The 17395-nt window shown below is 35.8% G+C and overlaps 1 protein-coding gene across 4 annotated transcripts in view; it reads right to left on the reverse strand.

Moving 5' to 3' along the window:
* Nucleotides 1-16068, reverse strand: part of NLGN1 (neuroligin 1) — a gene marked incomplete at both ends in the record, with an annotated part of 650884 nt that extends 634816 nt beyond the window's left edge. For 3 of the 4 annotated variants that reach the window (XM_084231590.1, XM_084231589.1, XM_084231587.1), the window contains one exon: nt 15576-16068. In XM_084231590.1, the coding sequence (XP_084087716.1) occupies nt 15576-16068 (493 nt within the window). Of the gene's footprint in view, nt 1-15085; nt 15146-15575 lie in introns of all 4 variants that reach the window. The other variant, XM_084231588.1, reaches the window with a different exon arrangement.
* Nucleotides 16069-17395: the final 1327 nt, after the last annotated feature.

Below are 17395 nucleotides of genomic sequence, written 5' to 3' on the forward strand. Positions count from 1 at the left end.
CTAAATGATTTTGCCTTCTTTCCAGTTGACAGCTTGTGATTTGCTGTCTATGCATGTCATTCTTTTCATTTTCAAGCTTACCCCAACCAAGGGTAGGTTACAGAGTTATGACTCTTTCCTCTTTCTTATTTTCACAATTTCTCTCTTGTCCTAACATTTTTGTCTCTTTCTCACATTCTATTTTTAAAAGATGAGTTACTGAAATTATATGTACATATATGTGATAGGCTCTTGCAAATAATATATGGATAACACACACACACACTTGCCTTACATTTAACGTCATGTAGGAGATTAAAATTTGTTCAGTGTGATCACTGACACAGAATAGCTATGATCTGCTACTAATCTCCAGTTATTTATCCTTCACTGAACAATGTACTATTAGAGAGACTACTCTAAAGTGTTTATCTTTGAGTAAAAATTTTAATGACTTGTTATAAACTAAAAAAACCAGCACGCTCCTCAGACACAGAGACCTGGTAGGCACCCCAGACTTCAGGCTCCTGTCTGGCACACAGTCTGATGACATGGTGTCGTCTACACCTGGCCATACTCTCCACCCATCCATCCCTCTTCATAAATCCTCTTCCATGGTAGATGGGACCTTTCCTCCTATGTCAGTGCCCATTTCAAACATGTTTTTTACACTGAAACCATTTACCAGCTCCCATCCAAGACAGGAGTGATGGTTCCCTTCTCTTGACAGCATTCTACCATGCACAGTCTTTATTTACTCCTCCAGCACCTCTAACACTTGATACTCTTGCAGGCTAAGGGCACAGTCAAAGTAAAACTGTTTGGCTTCAAGTCCTGGTTCCCTCTTTTTCTAGATGGGCATCCTTGTACAGTTTATATAACCTATCTGTGCTTCACATTTCTCACAAGTAAAAAAAAAAAAAAAAACAGATACTAATAGTAACAGTTTGATAGGGCTTTTGTGAGAATTAATTTAGCATATATAACACTTAAAACAATGCCTGGTCAATGAAAAGGACTGTACCAGTGGTACCTATTGTAGTAACTATTTGTATTACCTCTATTTTGATTGTTCCTTCTGGGTACATACAATGTCTAGCTTTTTTTATCCTCTGTGTCTAGCACAGTTGCTAGCATATTGAACTCTTAATAATGGTTTGATAACAGAATGAACAAATGCATAAAAATAGGAATAAGAGTAAAAACAGTCCTTTTCTTTTCCCCCAAGTAACAACATGCCTCTTGCTCATTGTTCCCCTTAGATGTGCAGGGAACTATAAGGATACAAACACAGATGTTCAGTGTTTTCATTTGAGACTTTTAATCAAATTTTCCAAAATATACAGAGGGTTTCTATTGTACTATCTCTCAGCATTATATGAGCATCTATGGGTATGCAACAGGGGGACAATGCCAGCAAAGCCAGAAAGAAGGACTGGCTGCATAATTTGTGGGGTTCAGTACCAATTGAGAAAGTGAAAAATTTGTCTAAAAATTGTGAAGAAGTTCAAGATGGTGATAGTAAAGCATTTAATTAATTGTGGAGTTGTTCCGAACACAAGGATCAGTTTGATTGTACAGACTGCCTGCCCATGAAGCCAGTCCTGCTAGGAATGCAACACCTTTTATTCCCTTGGCTCTGCAATATAGTCTGAGACACAGATTTAGTCTAACTTACTGCCAGATTAGTCTATCAAAACTGATTGAGGGATTGTAGATCTGTAACCTCTTACTATGTGTCTTCATTCCAGGCTGTCCAGAATCCTGTTTCCAACATTGACATAAAAAAGAACTGGCCTCTTCATTTATCTCTGTAATCTAAACTGCTCATTATCTGTCATACTCCAAATATGCCTTCATTTATCAATCATCTATTGCGCACCAAACATTTTCCAAAAACTCTTATATAGTGCTATACATATAATAAGGTCTCGCTCTTTGGTTGCCCCACTATATAAGGTGATTTCTGGCTTTTCCTGTGAAAGCTGGTAGTTAGTAATATCTAATACAAGAAGAAAAGAGCAAGTAATTCTCAGGATGTATGTACATGTCAATGGTGATATGAGCCAAGTAAAAGCTAAATTGTAAGGAAGGAGATCGCCAGAACAGGCCACTGAAGGAGTTATGTAGAAAAATCTATTGAGAATGCTATGTAGAAAAATCTCTTAAGCAAATCCAATTAGGACTCTCCTCAGATCATCTAGTACTTATGTTCTACATCTCTAGTAACCCTAAATGAAATGCCTTAGCAAAAACAGTGACAAGAATTCATATCACCGAGTTAGATGGTAGATCAAGGACAAAGGAAATAAAATAATTACAAGCAAAGATATATTTGTCATGGGAGGGAAGGCAGAGTTAGGTAAGGGGAAAAGGAAATTAAATTAGAAGGTGGGAAGGGAAAATGAACCTTCTGGCCTGGAAAAGGAAAATCATTCTCTGTGCTCCTATTACACAAATGTGTTGTTGGCGTCCTGTATTAAAATATAAATTCAGAGCAGAGGCAATAAGGCTGGCAGTAACGTGCACAGGCAGAGAGCCAAGCGCCTTGGCAGCCACTCGGCCCCGAGGGCCCCAGCAACAGAGTCCAGGTTATATCTGTCAGCCACTGAGCCACTGAACACTGCTATTTCTTAGTTAAGGACTCTGATGTTGGTTTTAAAATTTTCTTCATTTGGGGAGCCATAAACAAATAGTTTCTGCAGAGCAGAGAGGAATATAATATATTCTTACTTGCTGTGTCTGGTGAGGAATGATAGCAGGTGTAGTATTACTCAAAAAAAAAAAATGCAGATGCTAGGTGATGAAGGCTTTCTTCAACAAAGTACATTGTTTCTTAACGCTGTTTATGTTTTCAGGGAATATTTATTGAATCCCTTGTGAGTACTGGGGATACAGCAGTGAAGAAATGTTCTTTGGGGACAGACAGAGAGTAAACACATAAGCACATAAATGAACAAGATAATTTCATATAGAGATAAAAATGTAAAGAAGGAAATAACCAAGGGGATGTAAAAGATGTTAATGTAGTAGATGCACATGTTGATTCTCAGTGATACATGCCTGAAATTTATATAATGTTAAAATGCAAAGTTACTTCAATTAAAAAATAAAATTAAATAATAAAAAAAGTAACTGGAAGAAGAGGGTGAGGTAAGGTTATATTAAAACAGTGCTTAACAAAGGCTGCTTTGACAAGATGGCATTTTGCTAAGACTTGAAATATGACTGAGATTGGAAAGAGACAGACATTATATATTTAATGTCAAACGAACAGCAAATGTAAAGGTCTTGAGGGAGATAGAGTAGCCACTCTTATAACCAAAAGGAGATCTGCAAAGCTAGAATGTGAGGAACAAGAGGAAAATATGTGGAAGGAGATACAGAAGTGGGAAAGAGTCATCACGTAGGAGCATGTAAACCACGGTTGTGAGTCCTGCATTTATTCTAAAAGCAGCAGGAGATCATTGATGGAATTAATAAAAAGGTGATCTCACCTGATTTCAGACTCTAAGATCACACTGACTGTTGTGTGTAAAGTGGAGTATAGGAGCAGCAAAGGCAACAGGAAGATCCGTGATGGAAACTCTGGTTTAGGTGAGGGAAGCGGATAAGGAGGGAGGGGTGCACTGAAGTGGAAGGAAAATGTCCCAGAGTCCAGCGCATCAGAGTAAGCGATGATGCAGGCCCATGAAAAGAGAGGGTTGGCACCCAGAACATCGACTAGAGTTTCACAATCAGCAAACACCACACTCACCTGGAAGCTGCTTTAGCACTCTCAGGTATTCAGAACATAAAATAAAAATCTTTAACTCTATCAATCTGAAATTATATAATTAAGTTACCATATCTCAAACCTATGACAGATCCGATTCGTCACCTCAGAAGTGGAGTGCAGTAGTTTTTCTAAAGTCTAAGATCAGGAACAGTATACAACTATTCTGGGCATAAGAGGAAGACACATGCAGATGTCTGTGTGCGCCAATATACACACACAGTGAGACAAACACACACACACACACACAAACACACAGAACAAGCAAAGAAGTATTTATTTTAAATAGCAGTTAAGATATTTTAATCTGAAGTTACTCAATCAAATGGCCCCACAGACCACATTAGCTTTTAAAGTTGTCAAGGAATTACAATATCCATTCCTGAGTTCACACAGGGGTAACCTTCTATCACAAAGCATCTCTAAACCATACACACGTCTCCTGTGTTCCCACAATGCCCCTTGCTTCCTCCCTCAGGGCACTAACATTATTATTTTCTTTTTCTCTATCTGCCACCCCCACAAGATAGTGAGCTTTTTTGAGGGAGCTCTTTAATGACCTGTAGTCTCTGTATCTCTGGGGACTACCACAGGGGCACAAAGTAAACTCAAAGTGTGAAAGAACTCCAGAGAGGCAGCTGTTAATTTTATCTGTGGAAGAAACAGCCTGTAGCCCAGTAACTCAGCAGCTGTTGATTCACTAGTGGAAGCATTCCCAAACTTGAAGGAAATTTGTATAGGTACAGCATAGCTTTTCTTCTCTCTCCCTCTCTCTCTCTTTTCAACAGATGGGTAGAAAGTTTGAAACCATTGCTTCTTGGCAGAGCAACTAAGGTGGGCCCAGGCACCAGGGCTCATATAATTACAGTTTTGGTCATGCCTGATGTGTTTTATTCTGATGCGCATAGTTTGTGTTCCATACACATTTAAAGATTTAATTAAATGTTTCATTATAGGGAAAACAGTGCCAAATAACAGCATCATTACCTTTTTCCTTCCCACAGAAACAGTCATTCTCTCATTTTGTTTGGAGACTTAAATACAAATCAGGCTTATATTTACTTGGTAATAGTGACATGGCCACCAACAAAAATGTCCTGTTTCTTGTTACTGACAGTCAGGCTATCACTGCAATGTAAGTTCCCTGAGGACAAAGAAAATGCCCTGTTGTCTGAGCCTGTACTAGTGCTGGATAAGGCTTTACCCAGAGCAAGCTCCAAATGAGAGAGAGACAGAGACAGAGACAGAGGCAGAGACAGAGACAGAGAGGAACAGAGAGAGAGAGAGAGAGAGAGAGAAACAGAGAGAGAGAGAACAGAGAGAGATACAGAGAGGGGGAGAAACACAGAGAGAGAGAGAGAGAGAGAAACAGAGGAACAGAGGAACAGAAAAGAACATCAACATCAAAAGAAAAATACATGAAGAAGGAAAAAAAGAAAGAAAAACACTGCTGTATTAGTCAAAAACACCAGTGCCTTAGTTCAGAATCCTCAGGACCGACCTTACTTGAAATTACTGTGCTAGAGACATTTCAAGTCTTTCTGATGAAAGCTTAGAGCTGCAAATGGAGGCCTGGCCTACTGACTACCTGGAAAGATGATAAGCAAAGAAAGCTGGTAATGGCACCTGGCAGAAATGGAGAGTCAGTACTAGCTAGAGGCATTCCTCTTTCCAGAGATCTCCCGAGGTGACATGTCTATTCCCAAGGGGCCCAGGATTTAAAGAGTAGAAGCACACATGTTCCTAATAATTCTTTCCAGGACTCCCTCTTTCTCTCCTGGGAAAAGCACTAATTACACACGTTTCTTTTCTACTTGGCCTAGTGACATTTTTCCTGGTTTCACACCTGTACTGCTCACACCTCACCCTCCTCCTATCCCCCTTCCACTTCCACTTCAAGGAACTTGGAAGGAAGATTCTACAAGAGAAGTCCTGAAGCTTTTGGAGGAAACTTTTTTTTTTGTTTTTTGGTTTTCTTTTTCAGAGAAAGAGAATAGAGAGAGATAAGGTGTTTCTGTATCATCCTCACAAGACTAGGAGACATTAGGTCAATTTTTTCCATCATATCTACTCCAGAAGTCTTTGCCTTAAAAAAAGGGATGAAGGGGAGATAGAAGTTTTTCTTCAATCTTGAAAGAAGGAACAGAAATTTGAGAGTATTGTTGATTGGTCAAATTTTCTGTTTTTGAAAAATGTAATTATGACTGCAGTGACTCCAGCTCTTTTTTATTAAAATTCCTTTTGCCATTGTTTAAAACTAATTTTTTTTTCAAATTTCGCACGCTGTAATGAAAATTATGGGCTATAATTAAATTGCTCTAATGCTATTATTACATAGATAACAAATGAACAGAATTGCAGTAAACAAAGGAACAGGTCTTAGATTAAAAATTACTTTAAAAAAGAACTTTGTCCAGTTGCCTAAATATAAAAAATGTAGCATTGAAAACCAATGCTATTAAATTTTTTAATTGGCAGAATTTTAACTGTAACCATGTTTTCATTTAACAACACATCTGAGGCCCCCCCCAGTGGCGCAGCGGTTGAGCGCTGGGTTGCGAAGCTGCCCGCAGCCTCTGCAGCGCCGGTTCGATCCCCGGCTGCTCCCCGGCCACCAGAGGAGGGTCCCACATGGTGCCCAGACCTCTTCTGCCACCCGCTGCTCCCCTCAGCAGTGTACTTCGGTCCTTCTGCCTGTTCTGCTCCCCGCTCTGGCTCTGGTGAATTCTCTCACCCTCCCGCACTTCTGACTGTACTCACTGCTAGTATAAATAAATAAATAAATCTTAAAAAAAAAAAAGAAACAAGACATCTGGATAAGATGTTTAAAGTTTAGGGAAATTTAAAAAAAAATCTGAAGCATTTTTGTCTACACAGAGTCAACACTTGCATATGTAAAAGTATCTAAAGTAATGCATAGGACCCAATCTTGACAGAAACATACTTAAAAAACAATTTGAAGAAACATCTTAGGAGAGCAGAGAGAATCCACATCTCTTGGAGGGATCTCACATGAAATTTTCAGTTTTGTTTGAAAGGGTGCCCCATATTTCCACCTATCAGTCATTGACTTTGGGTAAGTAATTTAACCCCACTAAGCAATGATTTTGTACCAATGTTGAGATTTTCATGGGGATTCAGCTTGAAGAAAGCAGAAATGCACTTCATAGACCTCAGGAATCAGGACCTCAAAATGTGACATTTGGATTAAATTGTTGTCCCAAATTCATATGCTGAGGTCTTAACCCTGAGTATCTCAGAACGTGAACTCATTGAAAAACAGGGTCTCTACACATATAATTAGTTAAGATGAGGTTTATTAGGGTGGACCCTAATCCAATATGATGGGTGTTCTAATAAGAAGGCAGTAACTTGCATACAGATATACACATAGGGGTAACGCTTTGCAAAGAGACACAGGGAGGGCCTCCCTGGTGGCACAAGGTGTTAAGAAGCAACATATGAAGCTAGCCGCAGCTACTGCAGCAAGAGCTCGATCACCAGCCAGGGAGCTACCCACACGGCGCAGCAGACCTCTCCTCTGTCTTGCCCACTGCTCCCCGCAGCAGTGTATTTCAATCAATCTTCCTGTTCTATTCCCCACTCTGTTTCTGGTAAATCCTCTCACCCCCCACAACTCTGGCCTGTACTACAGTTCTTGTATGGATAAATAAATAAATCTTAAAAAAGAGAGAGAGAGAGAGAGAGAGAGAGAGAGAGAGACAGGGAGAAGATCACTTGATTTCAGATTTCTAACCTCCCCAACTCTAAGACAAACATTTTATGCTATTTAAAATATGCAGCCTGTGATACCTTGTTAAGACAATCCTCACAAAGAGTTGAGCTTTATTTGGAATGACCTTTATTTGGAAATGGGCGTTTTTCAAATGTATATAATTAAAATGTTATCATAATGGTCTAAGGTCAATCATAAATTCAATGACTAGTATCCTTACAAGAAGGTCATGAGAAGACACAGAGACCTTGGTAACACAAGGATGAAAGCTATATCACAACAAAGGTAGAGCATGGAGTGATGCTCAATTTACTAACTTAATAAATACTCTGTATTCTTTGTTTTAATTTACTTCTAGATTAGTTAACATTACAGATAATAGGCAGTGACTCAAGGAAAGCCAAGGACCATGAGCAGCAACCAGGAACCAGGATAGAGGCAAAGACATAGCCTTTCAGAACCTGCAGAGGGAGCCAATCCTGTTAACATCATGATTTTGGAATTCTGAGCACCAGAATTGTGAAGAACAAATCTCTGTTACTTTAAGTCACACAGTTTCCAGCAATTTGTTACGGCAGTCCTAGAAAATTAATATAGGACGTATTACATAAAGTGCTATGTGAAGGAATACGTGAAAATTTATGATGAGAAATTATATTTCCACATGGAGCCTCAAATTTATGGTTATTAAATTCAGAATGTTTATGTGATTGTTAATAGCAAATTTATATACTGGTGTGATTTCTGAAGTTTGTGCCTTAAATTACTTTAGTGCAAACACAATGGAGGGAAGGAGAAGAATATATATAGGACAAATAATAGAAGTAAAATGATGATCTGTAACATTAACTAATATAGAAGTGAATAAAAACAAAGAACACATAGTATTCATTAAATTAGTAGAATATCCCAAATGGGAAAACAATACATAAAGAAAATACATTATTACATTGGAGAGTAAAAGGAAAGCTGTTTCTACAAAGGATTTATTTTGGGGCATAACTCTTATTGCTAGTGGCATTAAGTTTTCAACTTCAACTCCAGTTTCTATAAGAAAAAAAGTATTTATTCTCTGGAAAAATTGAGTTGGACAACTATAATGGTCTTTTAATCATCAGTTTCAGGAGACTCTATCTGCCTGTCAGTAAACAATGGAACAATTGATGTTGTTCTTTTAAAGCTTTACAATTCTTTAGATTTACTTCATTTCAGAGTTTCAACTTAAACTGTTAAGCTTTGAGTAGACTTTGCCACATCTGTCCAAGGCTACAAATTCAAAATTGAAACCAAATCTGCAGTTCAGTCTGGGTATCCCATTCATCTTGAAAGACCAAATGAACCAGATGTTGTGATGATTCAACTATGTAGTGATTTTTCACAAGCACATTGCCACCAATTTCATTTTCTATTTCATCTGAGATCCCATATAAACAGGATTGTTGTTGCTGGTATATTTTTTTGTTTTATTTCCTCTGTTCTAAAATAGTCACTTCAAAAGAAATAAAGCTGGTCATCAACAAATTATGTATCTTTGGGAAGATTCTTAACCCCTTTGAACCTCCATTTCTACATTTGTAAAATAGGCATAAAAACTCACAGAACTACTGAAATGTTAAATAAATTAATATAGCAAAAGTTTATTTAGTACATATTAAGAACTCATCAATGTTAATTCTATCTTCACTTCCCTTAGCAATGCACATCAAATAAAGTCATATAAATATAGATAGCCCCATTACTTTTCTACCCATGTACTCAACATAGTCTGCCCAGCTACATGTTGTTTTAAATTATCTGCATTCTCCTTTTTTTAATTCAAAATCTTCAACTGTGTGCTAGATCTCACTTTTCCATAACAATATAATACTAACAATCCAACATCTTTCTCCAACATTTTTCATTGTTACCTTTCTACTATATAAAGATACTTCTATTTCTCTGATCTTAACCTAAAGCAACAAAAATCACTGCTATTGTCTTTACATTCCATTTTTCCTTCTTCTGCCCTTTACAGCAAAACTCCTTAAAATAGTTATTTGTACCCAGTAACTCCAAGTCTTTTTCCACTCTCTCTTAGATTCACTCCAGTGTGTTGCTGATACCACCTCACAAAATTTCATTTGGCAGAGCTGAACAGTGTCTAATTTGATGCATTTTCTTTATTTAGCTACCAAGACTAAGAAAAAAAAAAGAAAAAAAGAAATCTTGGTTTACTTCCCAAATCACATGTAACACTTTCTTAGTCTCTATTGTCTGTCCATCTTTTCTCCCAGACCCCTTAATGGTGGAATCTCCCCATGGATTAGCCTTTGGTATCTTTTCCTTTACTTTATTTTCATTCTTTTCCTTTCATTCTCACTCCATCTCATTACTTTAACTCTTTAACTTTAATTCTTTAACTTCTGTATTAAAATGATGTCCAAATTTATATGTCTCCCTAGACCTCTCTCCTAAACTTTGAGGTGGTTTCTTGATATCTACACTCAAGTATCTAAGAATCACCTCAAATTTAGCATGTCTGAAACTAAACACCATTTCTCCACTGTGTCTCTTCCTAAACCACTCTAATTCATTTTTTCTATATTGAGGCATGGCAATTGTATTCTTTTAGACCATCAGACCAAAAATCTAAGTGTCTTCTCAGTTCTCTCATTTTCTTTCATACCTCACAACAAATTTATCTAGAAATGTCATCTCAAACTGAAAATATATCACTTCTACTGTTACTAGCCTGTCCTGAGCCTGGAGCATCCTCAGACTTTGTCAGAACTCCAGTAGTCTCTTATTTACTATCCAGGTTACTTTGTACTCTCCTAAAGTCTATTTTTAATATATCATTTGAATTATCTTTTTATTATCAAGGCAGATTATTTTGAATCTCAGTGTCGCCTCTTTCTCTCCTTTCCAACTATGATATATTCTTTAATACACAAGACAGATTTACAACTTCATTTTGTGCCTTTATTTTGCTCTTTCCCCGGATAAGATATCTACTTCTACTCCTTCAGGTCATTTTTTGAAAGAGGACTACACTATCTTATTTAAAACAACTTTCCCTGAACAGTTTAAAAATGTGTATTTTCCTAGAATTAGACTGTATTTTGTGAGATGTAAAAAAGATTTGGAACACAAATAGCAAAGTAAAGCTCTGTCTCTTTTATAAGAAAATAAACCTTGGTCTCTTTTATAAGAAACTGAAAAAACAAACAAACAACAACAACAAAAAAAAACCTTTCCCTTCTACACCAGCACTCTTGAAACCTTACACTCTGTTTATTTCTTATATATCTATTTTTAGCTATGTTTAAATTTAGCTATTTTTGTGTTTATTGTCTACAATTTACCTCTATACACTAGGTTGTAATCTCCAGGAAGACAAGGATATTTTGTTTTTTACTGATGTTTCTTGAGGGACTAGAACAGTAATGAGCATAGAGTAAGGACTCAAAAAATGTTTTTAGATGAATAAACAGCTAGAAATGCAGAAAGAAAAGCATTATGCAATATAATCCTGTTTTAAAATCTTAAACATGGGCCTCCCTGGTGGCGTAGCAGTTGAGCGCTGGGTTGCCAAGCTGCTCTGCAGCACCAGTTTGACCCCTGGTTGCAGGGCAAGGGTCCCACATGGCACGCAGACCTCTCCTGCCACCCTCAGCAGTGTATTTTGGTCCTTCTGCCTGTTCTGCTCCCCGCTCTGGCTCTGGTGAATTCTCTCGCTCTCCTGTGCTTCTGACTGTACCCAATGCTTGTATAAATAAATAAATAAGTCTTTTAAAATAAATAAATAAATAAAATCTTAAACATGTTGTGGGTGATATGAGTTGTTGCTATACATATTTAATGAGGGGGAAAATCAGTCTCTATCTTAAACAAAACACCGAATAAAACATAAATATGTGGGAAAGATTCTGGAATGAATTCAACAGTATCTCAGGTGAGGACATTTAAACAGAGTATATACAAATAAAACACTTAAGAGAATAAGGAACAAAATGTTCAAGGAGAATTAAGAATTGTATCAGAGTCATCTATAAAGATTCTAATTTTCTGTACAATAAAAATTGGGGCAAATGAAATACCAAGTTAACAATTTTTCACCAACACAGAAATGAAAAATTAATTCTGTATTCATCTCAGAAGAGCTATGCAAATAATAGTTAACATGCTGGAAAAATACAAAGCAAAACAACTCTAGCGTATCCATGAAGCAGTGAATTTTTTTGTGGATTCTCTGGGCCCCTGTTTTTCCTTCTCATGTTTATTGCTTAATATTTGACCTAATATTTGATCTACTCTTTGTTGGTGTATCTCACAAGAGAGTAACCTAGACAAACAAAGGAAACTTTAAGAAAATTAAAGACAGACCTGATTCAATCAGGGAGGAATATGTTGGGATCTTGGTCTGGACAATATGAAAACATGTGTATTATTTAAAAGTATTAATTGGAATATGTACTAAGCGTATTTCACAAAAATTTAGTTGCAAATATCAACTTAAACCAATTCAATTAAGGTGAACATTAAATCTCTCTAGAAGATTGTCAACTGATACAAAAAAAAATAAAGAAATCACAATATATTTGAATACCCAAAATAAAGAAAGCAGAAATGCAGGAAAGACAGTAGGGAGATTACAGGCTATGCTACAGAAATCATCTACTAGAGATAATTTCATAACATGGAAAAATGTCTAATATAAGCAAGAACTAAGGTGAAATCTGACTCTCACTTACTAGTTGCAGAAACTGGGTCAGAATATTTAACTCTCAGAACCAAGAATAGCAACATACTATTTTCCAAAAGTTTTTGTGATGAATTATGTCTATTCTCCACATCAAAATTCTAGTTTCTATCACATTTTATCTGCTTATTTGGTCAAGTGTTGACAGTCATCTCATTTTAAGCTTTCGCTCTTTCAATTTTGCAAGGATAAAACCCTAAAGAACTATCTAGAGAGTAATTAACATACAGCTAAAACTACCATGGGAATATCAAAAGATAGATTAAAAAATGCAACTGGGAACTATTTTAAATGAGAGACAGCCAATTGATAAAAAAAAATGCTTCTTTCAATAGCACAGAAAGATTTTATAAATGTTTTATTTAAAAATTATGGGGAGGTAACTTTTGCAGGAGAATATTTTCTTCCTTTTATATAGACTAATGTGCAGAAAATGCTCTGTTCTTTGTAAACTTATTTGAATGTAAGCTCGATGTAAAGAGAATTATTTGTTTCATTCATTACTGAGCCCCTTGAACAGGGCAAGACTTATAATAGGCAATTAGGAAGTAGTTTTGAAGTAATATAGTGTGCACATTATATTTGGCCTAGAGATGCCAAGAAAAAGAGAAAAAAAGTTAAATACTAACAATGCAGAATTAACATCTAGATAAAATGCAACACAATCCTGTACTTTCTGAAACATCATTTATCCACATAAATTTCTGGAATTCCAATGAAGACCCTAGTCCATATGTAATATATATTGGCATATGCATGGATGAGAAATTGCTAATATTTTCTAGAATCAGGATAATATGATTTCTTGAAATGACCAGAATAAACTCTTGATGATAGAAGGAAAAAAAAAACTTTGAAAAACAAAATCTATTGCTATGCTTAAAAGTCATGGCCTAAACTTCAGTTTTGTTTATGTTTAAAAACAATTTACACAAAATTATATTTAAATTATATATTTATATATATAAATGTAAATTTATATATATAAATTCTTTATATATAAATTCTTTAATGTTTAGACTTTGGGAACTAAGCAAATAACAATTAAATGAACAGAATGTATTTAATAGTCATAGGGTATATTAAATACCAAAATAAGATAATTTTTTAAAATGCTTAATGTTAAAACACAGTAGATTTGGACTGTAAATTAAAAAGACTGAAGCAGATATCTATAGATGTTGTCCTCGGGCTAACTATAAATTGGAGCAAAGTTTGCCAAAGTAAATAGCACAACCTACATAACTCTATGCCAACACTCTCATAAAGCAGACGGAACCAACAATCCAAAGAACAATGAAAAATAAATTTGTAATATGTCCATTTCCCTCTGAAGTTATGTGAGAAGAAAGGTCACTTTCTCTACGAGCGTAACTTTTGGTGTCCTTCTCATTTCTTTGATTGTACATATTTTATGTATTATATTTATGCATTCTTCAATAGCATGTTTATTTATGACTTTGTGAATCAACATCTTTGTTAAAGGAGGTGAAAGTCACTTAGCTAATTACACATGCTTGATAAGCTGCATAATAATAACCACTGCAGTATTGTACATTAGTTGAAGGCATGTAAATTACTGCAGTTATTCTCATTTGGAGAAAAACAACAAGATACTACTTAGTTACTTCAAACACTCTTGTTACCTACACATTGACCTTCTTACTTATGTTTTTAAACCAAATCATAATATCAATAAAAAAATAAAGGTTATATCCCATTCTACCAAGATGACAAAAGAAATAAAAACAAAAATATAACAACACTCAATTTAATGCAAACACTTCTTATCTGCAGTTCAGAATTTTGTTATAAAGTGCCTTGTCTATAGACTGTAACCCTAGTAAAACAGAATAGTTTATATACTCCCACCCCACAACGATGTAATGGAATCTGACATGGTCCGGTCAGGAGACTAAGAAGTGCATAGAGAGACAGAATGTGTAGTACTAGAATATTAATATGACTTCTGTATGAAGATTGGAAATTCTACAAAGTTTTGAAAAAGGTCAAAATAACACTTAGATGATTTACTGCCATAGAAAATCACACTCTCCTATGAGTGATTTACTGGATGTTACATAAAATGGAGTGTGGACAAGCTACATTCAGATGCAAGCTCACAGCTGTCAGTGTCTACATTTGCTCAATCTGGTTAGAGGATGATTTGAAGGTTGATTTAATTGTAGCTTCTGAATCATGTTCTTCTCTATGTTTTAAATTGTTTAACATAAATATAAAACTGTTAAAGCACTTTTAAGACTGTAAATATTTAGCATAAAAATCTGCAAAATCTCATTCTCTTCCGGAAAAATAACTGAAAATGAAATGATTGGGAAACATACCATCATTTAATAATGTTATTTACCCAATAGGTATGGCAAGTTTATCCTTATGATAAAAAGTTCATAAAGTATTCAGAAGAAGTTAAAAAAATAACTAAGTTTGTGACTATACTGATCAGTTTTAAAAGGAGCAGAAATCTCCATCTGCAGAAAAAAAAATTTGGAAATAATAGTTGAGTAATGATAAGGCAGCATCATTTGGGTTTCTCACAGGCAACACAACAGTCTAAGTATATTTTCCTCTCAACACAAACACAAAAGCACAGATTCAACTCTTGTAAATGCTACCAGCACCAGAAAATAAGACAACACCAATGAGCTTTGTCAATGTTATCTACTCAGTTAAAGCACTCCTTAACCATCTTTCTATTCCTTGACCAGCTTCGTTAAATTCCAAAAATCACCTAACCGTTCAACTTCCCAGCAACAGCAAATCATCCTTAGGGAGATTATCTTGTTCTTCCTCTGCAAGTTTTTCCCCCATTTTTTATTTCCACTTTTATACATACCTCCTTTTCTACATATTTTCTTGCCGGGTTTTCTGGCACATTCCTTGGATATTCTTTTTACTGAAAAATGAATAGAAGACTAGAAAATAACATGGCGCTCCATCACAGACCGCCGGAACATGCAACACCACTATCTAACTTAATATGCTCCTGCATTTACTGAGTGCGAAAGGTCCCCAATTCCTTGAGTCTGCACATGCAATGGAGAAATGTTGATGCATCTTCTCAGAAGTCATTCGGTAGGAAATGGAAATTAAGAACCCATTTCTACCTAAGTATACGTGCTGTGGAGGAAAGAAAATGAGTAGGCACAGGAAAAAATAAGAGCAGATACACCAACACACATTAACAAAAGAAGAGTCATGCACGCATGTAAAATATGTCTACATGCCAACAGGAAAAGCCATGCATGCTACCAGTATACATGAATTAATATTGTTAGAACAGAATAGAAAAATATATCTCCCTGTTTCTCCTGCAGTAAACTCACCATCCTCAGTTGGGACATATATGTTTAAATACAGGCAGTCTTCACTCTGGTCTTGTACATATGATGAAACCACATCCAAGTTGTTAGTAAACCACACAGGAAGCATGACTTCTGGCAATCTGCCATCAATGATATTCTGGGGACACACCGGAGCAAACTGTGTGGCATTTCTGATATCTGACCAGGGAGATGGTGGTTCTGGAGGCTGAAAACGATGTTCCCCTGTTGGTGGGGCTGCATATGGAACCCCAAGAAATTGAATAACAGGTCCCAAAATTTCATTATTCAGTTCCTTCTTAATCCCTCTTATCTTGCCAAAATTGGTCATCACCAATGGGTCTGCATCATCCAATTTTTGTGAGAGCACATGGGCAGCTTGAAGCAAACATCCCAATACACAGAGAGTCAAGGAGGCACCCAATCCCCCATGTACCAAGCATGCCATCACTGCTCTCCAAACATAACTTGGCCACATGCATCTGGGCAGTGCCATGGTCCCACATTAGTTGTCTAGTTGTCTGTTTACAATGAGGCAAAAGTATTTGTATCCACTTAAGAACGTAAAATGGTAGAATATGCCTCCGATTTCTTAAAGATGAACTTGTAGAGAAAAGCTAAGAAAGTTCTTCATGCAGCCAGTAACTCCCATTGATTTCACATGTATTGAAGTAGTATCTTCAATCATCATTATTTATCAGATCATATCCTATTGACCATTCTGTTTTCCATAGCAGGAACGTGGTGAGAGTGGCCATTGACTGTAGATTTCTCTCTTATGAATCAAATCCAGTTAGCTGCAGGTCTATAGCCTAGAGAAAATGAAAATAAATCATTAATAGGAACAAGTTAAAATGGACAAAGTGATAACTAGATGTTTTACAAGCTACAGAAATACATTAATAGTGGCTACAGTCTGATAAGTTATATACTGGCGTAGGAAAATTATGGTTTGATGTGAGGTGACAAGTGAAATAACTGATTATTAGATTATTGAAAAACTTTCCTGCTGACTTTATACACATTTTAGTGGAAGCAGGCCTTGTCAAAATACACATTTACAGGAGCATGTCACAGTATTGTGTTTTTAAATACTGAAGGTTATGTGTAAAATTTCTCCTCTATTGATAGACTTCTTTAATCACCTCAAGGGACCACAGAATTAATCACCAAATATATTCATAGTTAGAATTCAATAGCAGAAGGCCTTTTTAAAAAATATTGATAGGAGATTAATGGAACATGCACTCTATATGAATGATTATATATATTTTTTTAAAAACAAGCAAACAATTAAAAACCTGGTCCCCAATTCCATGCTATATATATGTAAGAAAAAAATAATAGCTAATGTTAGAACAAGAAAATTAGCACTAGTTCTACGATGATCATGATTAAGTGTAACTGCCTTCTAAGGTTAGCTTCCTTGCTGTTTTTCAAAAGCTTGTGTAAAATCATAGACTATAGAGGTTATTCACCTTAAATTAAGGTTCAAGAATTTAAAAGACAAAATAACTTGATACACAATTTTAAAAGGAGGCAGTATTTGGCATCATTTTGCAGACAAAAGTTGCCTTTACCGTCTAGCTGCATTATTTTAAATATCTGTAAATTTGCAATGTGAAAATTAATTTCTGAGTCAATGTCAATATATTCTTCAATTACAAATTCTGTTCTCACTATCTGTTAAGATCAGAGTAAAAAAAAAAAGAGGAAGGCAGTTTAAAAGAACAATCATACCTAATCATGGCATCTTGCATATTAACATTAATCAAACATCTAGCACTGTTTACCCAGTTCAACTTAAAATGCATCAGAATAAA

This window comes from Talpa europaea, assembly GCF_964194135.1.
Source record: "Talpa europaea genome assembly, chromosome: 4".
Taxonomy (NCBI): Eukaryota; Metazoa; Chordata; class Mammalia; order Eulipotyphla; family Talpidae; genus Talpa; species Talpa europaea.